The sequence below is a fragment of the Sphaeramia orbicularis genome, chromosome 15 (genome assembly GCF_902148855.1).
Source record: "Sphaeramia orbicularis chromosome 15, fSphaOr1.1, whole genome shotgun sequence".
Classification (NCBI taxonomy): Eukaryota; Metazoa; Chordata; class Actinopteri; order Kurtiformes; family Apogonidae; genus Sphaeramia; species Sphaeramia orbicularis.
The window spans coordinates 7,959,332-7,977,279 of NC_043971.1; the positions used below are offsets into that span (position 1 = coordinate 7,959,332).

At 37.6% G+C, this 17,948-nt stretch overlaps 1 protein-coding gene across 1 annotated transcript in view; it reads left to right on the top strand.

The window, feature by feature from the left end:
* Nucleotides 1-1,069: 1,069 nt before the first annotated feature.
* The window catches only part of dntt (deoxynucleotidyltransferase, terminal), a 359,425-nt gene continuing 342,546 nt past the window's right edge, over nt 1,070-17,948 (top strand). The window contains 2 exon segments of the mRNA XM_030156713.1: nt 1,070-1,260; nt 11,991-12,165. Of these exon segments, the coding sequence (XP_030012573.1) occupies nt 1,070-1,260; nt 11,991-12,165 (366 nt within the window).

Sequence of the window (17,948 nt, forward strand, 5' to 3'; positions counted from 1 at the left end):
GGTCCGGCCCACTTGAGATCATTTTGGCCTTAATGTGGCCCCTGAACTAAAATGAGTTTGACAGCCCTGCCTTAAGGTTTGGCACACACCTAGTTCTAGGTGTATTTATAGTATAAAACTAATCACAGGGAGACATTCATATCTTCATCTGACATTTGTACTATATAACTTTAAAATGGGAAGTGGAATCAGAACTCGATTCTTCAGTCTCCTATATTGAACAATCTGTTCTCATGAGCTCGTTCCAATAAATGTTTCCTGCCTAATACATCCAGAAAGTCTGCAGAGTTGTCCTCAGTGTTCAGTGTCTGTCTGCACCTGCTCTCTGAAATATTTCCCATCACCCGGGATAAATGTTCCTAATCATCAGCGCTTGCATACCTGTAAATGTGCAAAGGCCGTGCACAAGTTTGTTGGATCTCAGGGGAAATGCTTACAAAGGCTCTCATTTTAGGCAATAAGCTAATTAAAGCAGTGCAGCAGATGGTGCAGACTTGGTCCGGACATAATGAGACGGTGAGTGGAGAGATGAACTGGACATGGCAGGACAGCTGTGAGGGGTTTGTGAAGCGACCAAAACTCAGGCGTGTCCCAGACGCCGTGCTTCGCTCCAGCCAACAGAGTAGAAGTACCCCAGCAGTAAAACTTTTCAGCAGATTTTAAGAAGCATCTGGATCAGGCCGAGTTTACTTCCTCTTCACATGTGTTTGCAGAAGAACTTTTACTGGAAGTGACTAATGCCATGCCAGTAGTTTTTTTTTTGTTTTGTTTTCCTTAATCTTTTTTTCCTCCATTCCTAATCATGCAATCGTGGCAGGTGGTTTTTGGTAAACACCAAATTCTCAACACCTGTTGCCAGAGGGTTTTCCTGTTTGCCAACTCTCACCAACTCTAACCGACACAATGTCCCGTTATCAGGCAAAAACCTGTGAAATAAACAACTGTGGCATTACTAAAGTGTTTTTTTTTTTTCCTGGATGGATGTTAAATGACACACACAGAAACAAAAAGCTCACAAAGGCAGAAATTCCTAGAGGCAAAGAAACACTTTAAACACCTTCTCTAAAACATGTTCCGGAGTATTTTGCCTCGTGCCAGGAAAAGGTCGAAACCAGCGGAAGCCGGCGTTCCCAGGCATGAAGAGGTGAAGTTTGAGGATATCAGGCTGTACCTGGTGGAGAGGAAAATGGGCAGCAGCAGGAGAGGTTTTCTGACCCAGCTGGCCAGGTCAAAAGGCTTTATCGTGGAAGACATTCTCAGGTGGGAAAAAGCTTGCCATTTTGCTGCTCGCTCACTGCGCAGGGTTGGCGCCTAAAAGCTTTTCTGAATTTTAAGCTCAAGAGAACAAAGAGGGGTGTCAGAGGACGTACGGCGTTGTGTGGTTTTTTTGTTCCATTTTCAAAGGCCTTTATTGCTGCCCTTATTAAATAAAAGGTCATAATATTAATAACGGAGCATGGCTGTACTGTCTGTTGGAAAAGCCTGCATTTTTGATGCTTAATTAACACTTTAACCATTCAATATTTTATAGTCAGCAGAAACATAAAAAATGAGGTATTACGCATCTAATTAATACCGCAGCACGTAGATATTTTTAAAAAGGAAAAAGAGAAAAATGTCAGGGCCTCATTATAAATTCAAGGTCCCCAATTACTTAATCCCATTTTCTTAAAAAACTCCTACCTTTTTAAAGAAGTTCAGGTCCAATTAGCACATTAGAGAGCCATTATTGTCTCATGAATACTTAATCAAGAATAGTTAGGGCATCTATCCTGTCTCTGCAGAGCCATAACTCTCCGATTCTACATAAATACATTTAGAGGGGAGAAAGAAATTGGCTAAACCAGCTAGAGCTTGTTGGCAATATGATCCAGAAAACTAAAACCACTAGATGACAGGTAACAGTGCACATATAAACTTTTTAATGAGATGAGTTGAAGGTTTTTTTGTTTTTTTTTTTAGTGAAAGTCACCCTTAAGGAGGAATGTTTTGCGAGCTTGTTCTGTGCAGTGATGAATCATCTATTGTGTGATAATTGTTGAACCAGCATGGCTTTATCTTTTTTTTTTTTTTTTTTTCCTTCTGTCTCTAATTGAAAGCATTTTTGATTCCCAAACTGTGCACGCAGCAGAAGCCCTCTGCTTGATCCCCGCCACCAACGCCTCGAGTCTTTTGAGGCTGGTGGTACTGTTGATAAATCCGCCTGTTTTTGGAGTTGATTTTGTTTTTTTTTGTTTTTTTAACGTCTTCAGCTTTGGCCAGTTTTTCCGCTTCCACTGGTTCGCAGGTGTGTATTTTCCTCTTAAGAACAGATTTGACTTTCAAAGCTACCTTAAGGTTAAAGTTAAGCATGTGATTCAGTAGAGTATTTAGTCAATAAACCTGTCCTCATGGATATAGTACAAGCAGAGTGTGTATGTGTTAAAATGTGTGTCTAAGTGTGCCTGCCAGCCGTACGCCAGCTTGGCCATGGCAGCATTCCCAGAAACACAGCTTGAGTGCTCCTACGGTTACACTTGGCTTGATACAATTGTTTGAAACCAACGACAGGAAGTAGAGCATGCCTGCTTCAAACTGACATTAATTCTGCAAACCGACAAAACTGATATCAGCAGCAGCTTGATAGCAACACCTCCCATATCTAGTCTTACACTAGTTATAGGCACACTGCCTCGAGCATATGGTCAGATATACTGTTTGTATTCCCTCTATGGATAAAGGAATGGGCTGGAACACACACACATGCACACACACATGCGCACACACACACACACACACACACACACACACACACACACACACACACACACACACCAGTCTCTCCTTGTCCTATTTTCTAGTCTGATGCACATGAACGTGGATCCAGATATCGACATGTTTGTCCTGGCTGATTGATGAGCTGCATTAAATGCCCTTTCACGAATTTTTAGAAAACACACACACACACGCACACACAGGCTGGTATAACTTTAAAGCACAATTTACAATAGAATCATCACTCTTAGGTTAAACTCAAAGGCTGTAGGTGTGTTTTTTTTTTTTTTTTTTTCATATCAGAATCAGAATGTTTTAGGGTCAGAACACCATATCGTCAGCTTCCTGATAAAACCTGCTCTATGTGACTTTAGGCAAATTTTACAGGAGAAACAAAAAACTGTTTATATAACAGGAAACTGTGAAATATGACAAAAAAAATATCTGTTACTTTAATGTTGGTACTGATGATGGAATGTAAACAACTTTCACAGGAGACTGAAATTTGAAGCTATAATAGGGGAGATAGCAGGTTTTTATTCCCAACCAAAAATGTCGCTTAACAGGTTTTAGCAGGAAAATATCTGACGGGACATTTTAGAGACAATTTGACTGATGAGTGTTACTAAATGACCCACATTTTTTTTTACTTTTAAATTCATTTTTGCTTTAGTTGGACCATAAGGGATTATCCAAAACAAGGAGCTGCTTTATATTGAAATAAATGTGGGAATGGCAATCAATAATCAAGTTCACTCTCTGACATATATTACTGAGTTTTGATCCTTTATTAATTCCAGGGGGAAGTTATTATGTGTTGCAGTTGCTCCACATGTGTAATAAAAAGTAGCAGAAAAGAAGTGATCCATTAAACAAAACAGAGAAACAAACAAACCAAAAAGATAGTTTTATCTTATCTTATCTTATCTTATCTTATCTTATCTTATCTTATCTTATCTTATCTTATCTTGTCTTGTCTTGTCTTGTCTTGTCTTGTCTTGTCTTGTCTTGTCTTGTCTTGTCTTATCAGCTCTGAATACATGCATATATATATATATATATATACACATTAAAACACTCTAGTAAGACACAATAAGAAGAGATTTCAGTAGTTTGTGTTTTCATGTTTAACTGGATGGAGTTTGAGTTGGGTTTAGGGATGTAAACAATGAACCGACAATCAATTAATTGTCAATAAGAATTTGCTCGATTAAATTATTAATTGTCAGTTAATTGGCCTTTTCCACAGCAGGATTTGTGGTGTTGACTGTAGGGGGCGCCACTGCCCAAACTAGGCTTCATCACACACACAGGCTGGTATAACTTTAAAACACAATTTACAATCGAATCATCACTCTTAGGTTAAACTCAAAGACTATAGTTTTTTTTTTTTGTTTTTTTTTTCATATCACAATCTGAATATTTTAGGGTCAGAACACCATATCGTCGACTTCCTGATAAAACCTGCTCTATGTGACTTTTGGCAAATTTTACAGGAGAAACAAAAAACTGTTTATATAACAGGAAATTGTGAAATATGACAAAAAAATATCTGTTACTTTAACCCTTTCATGCACAGAGGTCAGTACAGTGGACAGCTATTCTACAGCTGTTCTCTTGTATATTCATGGGTTTTATTGTTTTAGTTCCATATCAGCTAACACAGTGGACACTTGCGCATCATCCCAAACAGTGTATTTCATACGGTTACTGTAACTATGCTGTTCCTGATAAACCTGATCTGCAGTGACGCATGTTTTAGTGTAGATCAACAAACAAAACAGGTTTTTTTTTTTGCATATTATCTTCATGAAATGAATAATAACTAGTCGTAGAGTATGTTAAAATGTGGGAAAACATCTGATTAGCAGCATTAAAAATGTTTTTATTGTATACTTTTCCATATCACTTTCTGATATTAGGTTTAAAAAACATGTTTCTTTGCTTGAAAAATTAAATGCATGGGGTCCGGCTGAGTGGACAGTTTTGTAACTCCTTAAAAAAAACAAAAAACAAACCTAAGTCGCATGGTTTTTTCATGCCTAAAGAGCAATAAAAACACACAAATATTGTGACCAAGGTTCTCATAATTGCATGAAAGGGTTAATGTTGGTACTTATGATGGAATGTAAACAACTTTCACAGGAGACTGAAATTTGAAGCTATAATAGGGGAGATAGCAGGTTTTTATTCCCAACAGAAAATGTCACTTAACAGGTTTTAACAGGAAAATATCTGCCGGGACATTTTAGAGACGATTTGACAGATTAGTTTTGCTAAATGACCCACATTTTTTTTACTTTTAAATTCATTTTTGCTTTAGTTGGACCATAAGGGATTATCCAAAATAAGGAGCTGCTTTATATTGAAATAAATGTGGGAATGGCAATCAATAATCAAGTTCACTCTCTGACATATATTACTGAGTTTTGATCCTTTATTAATTCCAGGGGGAAATTATTATGTGTTGCAGTTGCTCCACATATGTGTAATAAAAAGTAGCAGAAAAGAAATGATCCATTAAACAAAACAGAGAAACAAACAAACCAAAAAGATAGTTAGATCTTATCTTATCTTATCTTATCTTATCTTATCTTATCTTATCTTATCTTATCTTATCTTATCTTATCAGCTCTGAATACATGCATATATATATACACATTAAAACACTCTAGTAAGACACAATAAGAAGAGATTTCGGTAGTTTGTGTTTTCATGTTTAACTGGATGGAGTTTGAGTTGGGTTTAGGGATGTAAACAATTAACCGACAATCAATTAATTGTCAATAAGAATTTGCTCGTTTAAATTATTAATTGTCAGTTAATTGGCCTTTTCCACAGCGGGATTTGTGGTGTTGACTGTAGGGGGCGCCACTGCCCAAACTAGGCTTCATCACACACACAGGCTGGTATAACTTTAAAACACAATTTACAATCGAATCATCACTCTTAGGTTAAACTCAAAGGCTGTAGGTGTGTGTTTGTTGTTTTTTTTTTCATATCAGAATCAGAATATTCAAGGGTCAAAACGACCTCTGCTGTGCTGGACGCCGGGCTTCCACGTGCTGATTGGAGGAAAGGCTGAATCCCGTTTGATTGACAGCTATTTTGAGATCTACTCCTTCACTTGACAGAGTTCAGTTTAATACCGTTGTGCATCCTGCTGTGAAATGGAGAGAGAAACCACTATGAAATTACTTGTTCATTTCTTGCACTGTAAATACACAAATCACAAGGAACTGAGGGCCGAATTTATGTTTAAATAACTTGACAATTTTTTTGATGTAAGCCGACAATGAGCTTCCCCTCTCTGAAAGACGAGCAGCCGCCACTGCTTCAGATCCATTTATTTTATTGAATTTCTCTACAGAATTTCTTTAGTTCGACTCCATAAATGTCATTGCCTGTTCTGTATCCAATGGTTCAATAAATCAATCATTAAGGAATATGATATGCTTTTTTCATGAAGTACAAAACATTATTTAGCTTTTATTCTTATAGACCCTATCGAAAGAGAAATTCAGGTTCTCAGGAAAATCGCTGCTTATCAATTAATCATTAATCGATCGATATGGTCAACCAACTAACGATTAATGGATTAATAGATAATTTGCATCCCTTGTTGGGTTTAATCTATATGGAACTACAGGGGTTGGACAAAATAATGGAAACACCTTAAAAAAAATCAACAAAATATAATTTAATATGGTGTAGGTCCGCCTTTTGCGGCAATTACAGCCTCAATTCTCCGAGGTATTGATTCATACAACTTGTGAATTGTTTCCAAAGGAATTTTAAGCTATTCTTCAGTTAGAATACCCTCCAACTCTTTTAGAGACGATGGTGGTGGAAATCGACGTCTTCCTTGAATCTCTAAAACTGACCATAAATGCTCAATAATGTTGAGGTCTGGGGACTGTGCCGGCCTTACAAGATGCTCAACTTCATTAGAATGTTCCTCATGCCATTCTTTAACAATTCTAGCTGTATGGATTGGGGCATTATCATCTTGAGGTGAAGGTGTTTCCATTATTTTGTCCAACCCCTGTACAAGATTTTGCCAACTAAATAAATATAGCAGTAGTGGTGGGCTGCCCTTTTTCTTTTGACTCGTTTTCTCCTGTTTGGTAAGGAAGGTTAGATCTTGTATTTTGGTTTCTTTATTTTGCAGGTCAGCTTCATTTCTTTATGTTGCACCATGTAAATAAATCACTTTTTGTTAAACATGCACAACCCGTGTCCGGGGTTTCTCTCTGTGGCTTGGGAGTGAGGAAAGGTGACCACAGTTTTCATGTTGCACCCTAGGGTCCCCTTGCCGGGGCGTAACAGTTGGGTTTAATCAGTATGAAACTACAAGATTTTGTCAACTAAATAAATTAAATCATGCATTTTGGCCCAAGGCCTTATGAGTGGCACCTGAAGAAATGTAGTCATAAAACACCATAGTTAATTTGTTACTTTACTTTGATGAAGTAATTAAAATAATTGTCAGAAAAGTAATCCAAACATAACACTGGTCAACAACAAATTTATTGTTGAAGTTTTTTGAGCTGATTCAGGATAATTTTGGTGTGCTGAATCCAAAAATCACATCAGGTCAGCTTTCTGAACTATGCTACATATTGGCTTTTTAACATTTTTGCTTACATTTATGGGCATTTTCACATCATATGATACAAAGTTCTTTCATATTTCTTGCAATAAATGAGTTCTGAAGATTTTACTTTTGCCAATTTATGATTAATGTTTTTTTTAATATTACAGGTGAATGAAATGGCTTCGACTAGAAAATCTTGCAAAAATGAGCCTGACGTATTCTGCTACATCTGTGCTGAATACACCATTGTGCCTAACAGGAATCAAGACACAAGTTTCATAAAGTGTGTTTACCAATCTTATTTTGGTATTAATTATTATATTTTGTGAGAAGATCAAATTTTTCAAAATCAAATTAGCCAAAAAACCTTGACTTGATTGAGAAAAACAGATGTCATTTTTAGATTTAGCGGTGCAAAATGGTCCTAATTCAGTTGAAAAAACCTAGACAACTTGCAAAAAACATTTTGCAAGTTGGAGAACGACCCAGTGTAATCAAATGTAAAATGTTGCTTTACTTTTACTTTGATAAGAATATAATTAATATATTTTCAGTACTTTTTAACAGTGCAGGTTGTAATCCGTACAGTGTTGTTTACATAATGAAGTATCTCCGTCACAGAGAATGTACGAAACACAAAATACTGTACAATCTGTTACGGGCATCTTTGATCTGGCTGTTTTTTCCACTCATTTGAAGGAACAGTAGGATATCTGTGGACAGGAAGAAGGCAGAAAGATGACTCAACTGCGTTCTCCATATCAAGGCTCGTTGACTTCTCCTTGTTCTCGTGTCTGGGCTCCGACTCCCACTGTTTCTGGGAAGCACAATCTGGTGCTGGGCTTGCACTCTGGCTGATTTGCATGTCAATCTGCCGTTATGCATTCTGCGCAGCTACACGGGAGATAAAGATCTGAGTTCGGGGCTGGATTTTATGGAGGTAAACATGCCATGAGAAGAGTGATCTTCAAACTTGTTCACACATAGTAAACTCAGACTCCTGTGAATTTAGAGGGAAATCAACCCCAGAGCTAAATCTGTATAAATGTGGTTCGACAGCTGCTCAGTCCATGTGCATCTAAGCTTGTGGAGATAATAGCTGTGTCCCCGAGACACCTGAAATGTCTGTTTGAGTGGCTCTTTCTCTGCGTCCTCGTGTGGGAAGGATGGACCGTGGACGCCAAGCAGATAGAGGATTAGTTTCGCCAGTGATTTGGCCAATTAGGTCTCAGCCCGAGCTCTCCTGGGACATCCTTTAAGCAGTTGTTCCACTGATTTACCCAAGCCAGGAGAGGAGAAGAAGAAGAGGAGGAGCATGCCAAGAGTAATTATGCACGGCTGGGCACCCTGATTGGGTATGGCAGTTAGACTCCATGGCTGGAAGCAGAAGGGAGGAGGCCGTGGTAGGGAAGGGTCTGTGGTGGAAGGTCTCGGCGGAGCTGTTGGAGGCACCGGTTGAATGGTTCTGCTATCAAACAGTCAAGGGTCTCTGCTGATTGTTGTTCACCCCGAGTTTATCCCAAAACAGCACGAGTAACACTATGGCACTGAGATCTGAGCTGCATTTCAAAAGCATCGCTGGAACCCCTCTTGTCTCCGAAGGCTGCTCAGACTAAGACAGGAGCTGTTTTTGTTAAATCAAGCAGTGAAGGGAATCTTTCAGTCAACCAATTTAAATTACACTGGGAATTCACCTAATCCATAAACGTGGTAACGTGGTTGTATTCCAGAAAGTGGGTTTAGTGGAAACCAGAGATGGGAGGGGTGGGGGTTGGGGGGGGGGGCCTGTTTGTGGTTCCAGTAAAAGGGGTAACTTTAACCCTTTATAGGGCACTCTGAAATTCAACATTTCAATCTTAATGTGTTATTGGAGGACATAACAAGACTTTAGTACTTTTCTGAATTTTTTCTAAATGTTTCATTCCGTGCGTTTACATGACAACTTTTATTCCTGGTTTAAACTGATTAAAGGTTAGCTCCTATTTCAGATGCCCATGTAAACATCTTATTCCAGTTGAAAAAGAAAAGTTCGGATTAAATTTAAACCCGATTAAAGTCACTGGTTTAATCCACTTTTGAATCCGGTCTAAATTCTTCCTCGTACATGTAAACCCTTTATTCTGTTTGGACTTTATTCCTTCCATTCTGCACATGCTCGTTGTCTTGTCCTGTCGCGATGACGCACACATTCTGCGCTGGCGGAAGAATATGCCACGCAGTCTAGTCTTCCCAAAGCGTTCCAGTGGGCTATTCTGATGGGATCTACCAGCCTGGAACACCCTGAAGGAAGAGTTCACCACTTGTTTTTTTATTCATTCATCTGTCATGCACTAATGAGTTCGATAAGTGGGTAAATCAGTTTCCACTGCAGTGCACCGATTGCCTTGTTCTTGCAGCCCTTCCGTTAGCTTAGCTTAGCCTAGTTTAGCATAATCACTTCATTCCTATGGTCAGACGTAGCCTGGCTTTTATAGGTGATTCATAGTATTTTATGAGTGATTTTGTGAAATTCAGTTCTCTCTAATCTAATAATATATAATGTAATATCATTACTAATAATATATCCAAAATTCATCACCAAACATGTTTTAGGGATTGCATAACCCAATATCTTAACAACTGTTGAATATACATTATCCCAAAATGATGCAAGTTTAGGACATAACCAAAAGACATGTGCATGATTTACAATGACATCTCCACATTTTCTCCAATAAGGTTGAACTCTGGACACATATTTAGCTCTAATTTTTTGGCATTATTTTTATTATTTTATTTTATAACATTTAGAACATCACTTTTAAAGCAACAATTAAAACATTATACTAGGCAACTCTGGACTCACACCAAGGCACAGACTTTTCCTCGTAAAACCACTGCCTCAGTTGATTAATTTATTAGTTCATTGACTCTGAAATAACATATTAAATACCGCTTCGACACAACACAGGCCGCAGAGTTGTTCTTTTTATTGGCAGGCTCTGGTAGGTTTAGGAAGTTACCGTATTTTGTTCCTTACCCATAAGTGGCAAAAAAAGGAAAAAAAAAAAATCGCAAGAAATATATATAAAAATACAAGAAAAACACATGTAAGGTGCCAGGAACATATTTTATAACATTTTATTGTTTTATAACATTAGAACATTACTTTTAAAGCAATAAGTACGACGTTGGGTCAAAGTTTGCCTCGTAAAACCACTGCCTCAGTTGGTTAATTTATTAGTTCATTGACTCTGAAATATATATATTAAATTCTGCTTTGACACAACAACACAGGCCGCAGAGTTGTTCTTTTTGTTGGCAGACTCTGGTAGGTTCAGGAAGTTATCATATTTGATTCCTTACCCATAAGTGGCAAAAAAAAGAAAACAAAATCGCACAAAATATATATATAAAAATACAAGAAAAACACATGTAAGGTGCCAGGAACATATTTTATAACATTTTATTATTTTATAACATCAGAACATCACTTTTAAAGCAATAATTACGACGTTAGATCAAACTTTGCCTCGTAAAACCACTGCCTCAATTGGTTAATTTATTAGTTCATTGACTCTGAAATAACATATTAAATTCTGCTTTGACACAACAACACAGGCCACAGAGTTGTTCTTTTTGTTGGCAGACTCTGGTAGGTTCAGGAAGTTACCATATTTGATTCCTTACCCATAAGTAGCAAAAAAAAGAAAACAAAATCGCACAAAATATATATATAAAAATACAAGAAAAAAACATGTAAGGTGCCAGGAACATATTTTATAACATTTTATTATTTTATAACATCAGAACATCACTTTTAAAGCAATAATTACGACGTTAGGTCAAACTTTGCCTCGTAAAACCACTGCCTTAATTGGTTAATTTATTAGTTCATTGACTCTGAAATAACGTATTAAATACCGCTTTGACACAACACAGGCCGCAGAGTTGTTGTTTTTGTTGGGAGACTCTGGTAGGTTCAGGAAGTTACCATATTTGGTTTCTTACCCATAAGTGGCAAAAAAAAGTTCCCAAGAAATATATATATGAAAAAAAGGAAAAAACACATGTAAGGTGCCAAGAACATATTTTAAAACATTGTCTTATTTTATAACATTAGAACATCACCTTTAAAGCAATAATTACGACGTTGGGTCAAACTTTGCCTCAGCTGGTTAATTTGTTAGTTCACTGAATCTGAAATGATGTATTAAATTCGGCTTTGACACAACACAGGCTGCAGAGTTGTTCTTTTTGTTAGGAAACTCTGGTGGGTTCAGGAGCACTTCAGGACTTCATTTGTCTGTGGGGAAAAAACTGTCTAACAGCAAGAAAATGTATGCCTTTCAGAGAATCATAGGGTTCTGCATAAGTGTCAAGTTGTGATTCCCTGTGGTACTGGACCTTCAGACACCGATCACCTCCTTCTCAACCTCTTTCGAACTTTGTGGCAGTTTTCAGACTCATGCAGTGGGTGGAGTTCGACACCGAAGTTTCATTCTTTAAATTAACTCCGAGCAGCCGGAACTGAAAAGTCAGAGTTTCTCATCTCAGGGTTCATCAACTCAGAGTTCAGGGTTCGAATTAGTGAAACTTTCTTCGCTGAACAGCCACCAGAAAAGTCCATTTTTAGACTAAACAATGTCTTTCTTTGCAGCAATGACGTCACCCACGTGGTATCGGAGGACAACCAGCCTTCACCTCTGTGGACGTGGTTAAGGGGGCGTGGCTTGAAGGATCTTCCCAGAATGCACGTTGTGGACATCAGCTGGTTTACAGAAAGCATGAGAGCGTCTAGACCTGTTGCTGTGGAGACCAGGCATCGAATTCAGGTGTGTTATGTGTCACAAATGAGAAAAGAGGAAGCAGAAATCTACTGTAGATGCTGGATGAAGACTCATTTATGCTCCACGTCAGTGGTTCTCAAACTTTTTATAGTGGAGTACCCCATGAAATATGTTTTTTAGCCAAGGACCCCCAACTGTCACTTCAGCATTTTTAATTTAAAAAATGAGGCAAAATTTCTTCCTGTTAAAGGAAAAAGGTAAACGACATGCACATCCAAAAATAGGAGGTTTGCAGGATCCCAAAAAATGAACCATGAAAAAATAAAGGAAGGTCCAGGGAGCTCACAGGTGGTGCGGTTTTTCAAAATTTCTTCCTGTGCCAAAAGTGTCTGTTTTTATTTTCAAATGGTTGTAAAGAAACAACATATATTTAACTTTAATATATTAAAAATTATAAATCTTTATAAATAAATTTTATGTGCAAAATATAAAATGAAAAGTACCGTCTTTCATTGATAAGAAAAATAAATTAATTAGTCATTTATGAATAAATAAACATTTCATCAACAAAAAATGTATGTATTTATTTATTTATTTGCACAAACAGATATAAACTAAAACAAATGCATGTACATATCTTTCTTGGTAGAGAGGAGGGTATGAAAATGTGCAGGTGAGGTCGTAAACCTGAAAGGTTTACAGAATGACCTCATCTTGACCTAGTTGTATTTTAAACAAAATAAAAGAATAAAATAATCCAAATTCAATCCTTCAATCTAAGTTAAAACTGGTTTGCATGAAGTAGTGGTGGGATTTAAATCCAATCGAAGGTCATGGGAGGGGACAATGGGCATCCATCTTGTTTTCCACTAAATTGCCAGTTTACAGCATTAACACTTTGGCCACCATGTCAATTTCATTTCTTTACCCATGGCAGCTGTTCCTGCCTTTCAAAGTTAATTCAACTTGTTTAGGCCTGAAAATGTCACTGAGGACAGGACAAGTTAGGGTTAGGGTTAACCTCAACCCTAACCCTATCCCTAAATTAGGGTTAGGGTCTGTAAATTTGGACAAATCCACCAATCCCCTACCTACCGACGTCCATAAAAGAAAATTCCGAAAATTATCAAATGCGGAACTGGGGGTAAATTTTCAAAATGTATTGTTTTTTTTTTTGTTGTTTTTTTTTTGATACACTCTGTATATTGACTTTCTTCTTCTTCTCAAAAAACTTTACTCTTCTTCATGGTATTCGGATGGTATGTTAATTAAGAGTGGCACCCTCTGGTGGATTGATTGACAAACGCTCATTCCAATGCACTGGATGCATCTGAGTATGAAGGCAGCGACGCTTGACAATGTTATGCTCCAACAGGCAACCTGTAACTCATATTTTTCCAACCTTCTACTGGTGAAAATGCATTGAAATGTCAGTCAAACCTGTGACTTCCCACCCGTGAACTCATACTAGATCGATGTACTCCCAGATCCGAGTTCTGACGTTACGTAGCAATGGCAGCCCCCATGGATGCGGTGTTTATGCCAACTGTTTATTAAAACAAGGTATCGCTCTGGTATTATTTATTTGCAAATGTTCTGCATAATCAGAAACTGCTCTAGCGTTAGCGAGTTTTCAGTCCAATGAGTGCAAGAATAAATTAATACCAAATATGACATAAAAGGTATAACAGCTTCTCTTGCCTTATCCACCATTTTTCCTCCTCTGTTTCCCTCAAATAAGCAAAGAACAAACACCTTTTGCAATAGAAATGATTGTAAATGAGCATAACGTACGGTCCACCATGCTGGTTTGTTTACATCTAGCTACTACAATTCCTTGCGCTCAGGCAGTTTGGCGTGACTTGCCTGGAACATTACAAAGTCATGAGTCGTGGTTTGAAGCAAGGTTATTATCGTTAACGAAAACTAATGAAATGACGAAAACTAGAATTGTAAAAACATTTTTGTTAACTGAAATAAATAAAAACTATAATTAAAAGAAAAAAACAATGACTAACAAACTGTATTGTGTGCTTGCAAAACTAACTAAAACGTATAAAAATTATGGATAAAATTCCCTTCGTTTTCGTCTTTGTCAATGTCAGATTGACATGAAATCGATTTATTTCCCTCAAGCAATTGTAGCTGCTGGCACCATATGATATTTAACGGTCCGTCGCTTCTCGTCACTTGTCGTTTAGAGTCGTCTTCTCATCTCCACTCTACCTGGAAACATGGAGATTAAAGTAGGGAGAAAGCAGCAGAGTCCTGTCTGGGATTTATTTGAATATGACGGAGAAGAAGAGAAAAGATTAAAAAAAATTAAAACTAAACTAAAACTAAGCATTTAGAAAATAATGAAAACTAATAAAAACTAGCAAACCTGCTCTAAAAACTGATAAAAACTAACTGAATTAGAGAAAAAAAAGTCAAAACTAAATAAAACTAAACTATAATGAAAAATTCAAAACTATTATAACCTTGGTTTGAAGTTGTGACACATGGGCTCCAAAAAACACGGCCTGGAACGCAGCATTAGCAACGGACGTATCTATTTACATATGTAAAGCGAGGAAACTGTGTCGTCCTGGTGTTTGAGGATCTTATGTTTGTTGGTCTGCAAATATAAATCTATTGTATCAACCCCGAGGAGATGTTAAAAGAGGATATATTTAACTTCCCCTGCGTTACAAATAGCAACAACATAAGTCCCTTTTATTGTACAGGAGCGTCAGATAAACCCATCAGATGGACGTCAGCGCTCCGAGCAAAATGAACCTCACACATATGTATTTCCTCCAGTGGATTGATCTGTCAGGACACGGCAGCATATGGATGCCAAACAAAGAAATATGTTGCCTGCTTTAAATGGACTGTCTTTTCCTCCCACAGAGCATAAAAAAAAAACCCTTGATGGAGTCACATTTGCCAGACTCCATCAGTGTTTCCTCTTAACAGTGTGTGACGGCATTCACAGCCGCGATGACACTCTCCGCTCTCGCGGCTTGAAACGTGAAATATGCAACAAGCTCCTGCGCTCCTTGCGTTTGCATTGTTTCCACATGGCCACGTGAGCGAGGCACATCAGTAGCTTCAGAAGTCGGTGGCATCATTAAACGACGAGGCTAATGATGCCACGCTGACATTTATTGACCCATCTCCCCCAGGTAACCACAAAGCCACATCTCTGCTTGTTTTCTGATGCATTCCCTCTTCCAACGAGGTAACGCGCGGTGGCATTTATGCACACGCCGCTTCCACTAGATTGTTTTTTATGAGTGATAAATCCATTTAAGGAGCTACCATGTAGAGATAAAATATTCCCCAAACAGGCTACTTCTTGGGCACATTTGCCTGCGGCTTTTCTTGATAGCCTGGAAATGCAATGTATTTTACTATCATAAATATTCCACAGCAACTCAGGAAGGAAAGTATTAAACCCATTGAAATGTAATATTTTCCATTACTTTGTGGCTTGCGGAGAAGCTGTTTAGCCCATGTGAGTGAAGGGCTGGTAAAATGCAAGAATACACTGCTTGAAAAGGAATGGAAGTGAAAAAAGATTGCAAAGATTGAGATGCATTCAGGGTTCGCATCTGGCCTCTGAACATGCATCTGTCGTTGCTCTTGTGTTCCCAGACGGAGGGGACCGGATGTCAGAGCTCAAACCATTCACCACAAAGCGAATATTTTTGTATGTTCCTGCAAACCATGGACAGCACTTCTGAGCCATGAATATTTCATACAAACATTTCTACGTAGCATCAGAATTACAGTGTTTTCACCTCTCAGGGAGCATTTGGCATGAATGTAAATGTCATTCATGCATAATCTTTTGGTTTGTTTTTTTACTCCAATGGCCCGACGGGTCCGATGGACTATTGGTATGAGTCGTCTGTCGTCCGTCAGTCATTTGTTGTCTGTAAACAATTTTTCAAGTCTTGTTATTTTTTTGTGCTCATTAGGGATGTCCGATATTGGCTTTTTTGCCAAAAACCAATATGCTGATATAGTCCAACGCTTAATTTCCGATTCTTATATCTACCGATGCCCCTGCCGATCTATGTGGGATATTAAACTAATTTTAGGTAACATCACATATCTCCTGTCATGGAATTAACACATCATGTCTAATTTTATTGTGATGCCCCATTGGATGCATTCTCAAATGCAACAAGGCTTTCAAAATGTAAACACTGTCTGTGCAAAGAATACATACTTCAACTTAAGTTGTGGAAAAAATGCCATATTTATTTATTTTCTCTCCCTCCCTCCATGAGTTTATTACAGTGTGGCAACTCTCCTGTACAATTTTGAAAACTGCACATTTCTTTCAGCTACAAACAATGCTTCATTTACGCATCAGTAAATGCCGGTGAAATCAAGGCATTATTTTATCGGTTTTAATGATAGGCAAAAAAAACGATAACGATATTCACCGATATTACATTTTTATGCCAATATCGGGCCGATAATATTGGTGGGCTGATATTATCGGACATCCCTAGTGCTCATATTTCCATCCAGAAGGCCAATATGTTGTTTATTGTCTTCCATCTTGATGGGATGGTTCTGCTGCCTGTCACTATTGAATTAACTCTCCGTTTGTTCATGCGCGACGCTAACTTTACTAGGACAAACTGACCCGAATGCGTTGGCAGAGATGTTCAGAGTCATTCTGTGCTGCAGATGGGTTAATTGCGTAAAAATTTGTAATCAGATTTATCATGATGATGGATTAATCTGCGTTAATGCATTAACCCTTTCATGCATGAATTATGAGAACCTTAATCAAGATTTTTTTCCTGAGTGTTTTTATTCCTCTTTAGGCATGAAAAAAAACAACAACATGCGATTGAAATTTTTTTTATGAACCTATTTTTCATGGGGGTGTAAAAATGTCCACTCAGCTGGACACCATGCATTTAATTTTTGAAGCAAAGAAACATGTATTCACTGATACACTGTGTGAAAACTATGAAATGCATTTTTTAATGCTGCTAATCTGATGTTTTGTCACATTTTAACATACTCTAATATTAGTTATTACTCACTTTATGGAGATAAGATGGAAAAAAAAAACTTTCTGTTTAAGAAAAACTGTTAATTACAGTCTAATATCAATATCAATAACAAGCAACTGACTTACACTCAAACATGTTAGTGCAGATCAGGTTTATTAAGAACAGCAAAGTTACAGTAATGGTATGAATTGAAGTGTTTGTGATGATGCATAGTCGTCCACTATGTTGGCTGATATGGAACTAAAACAATAAAATCCATGAATATACAAGAGAACAGCTTTGAATAACTGTCCACTGTAGCGACCAGTATGCATGAAAGGGTTAATTTTGACAGCCCTAATAGATAGATAGATAGATAACTAGAAAAGCACTTGGAGAGCGTATACCTTCACCAAGGCAGATAAGCACCCCCGCCCAATCACCACCAAAATTTAATCATTTGTCCCTTGTGCCAGTATAAACATTTCCTGAAAATTTCATGAAAATCCGTGCGTAACTTTTTGCGTTATCTTGCTAACAGTCAAACAAACAAACAGACAGACAGACAAACCCAGATGAAAACATAACCTCCGCCATTACACTTGGTGGAGGTAACAACCATAATTATGGGTATTATTATGTCATAAACCTTAGTGAACCTTTAACACAAAACCATAATCTTGTTCTAGCTCTGACCACAGTACTTTTTAAAAATTAATTAATTGATTGTATTTTATTTATTTGCACATCATAGACAGCAAGATAAAAAAAACAAAAAAAAAAACAGTTTTCATGCAAGTAGCATCACTGTGCAGGAGAGGATAG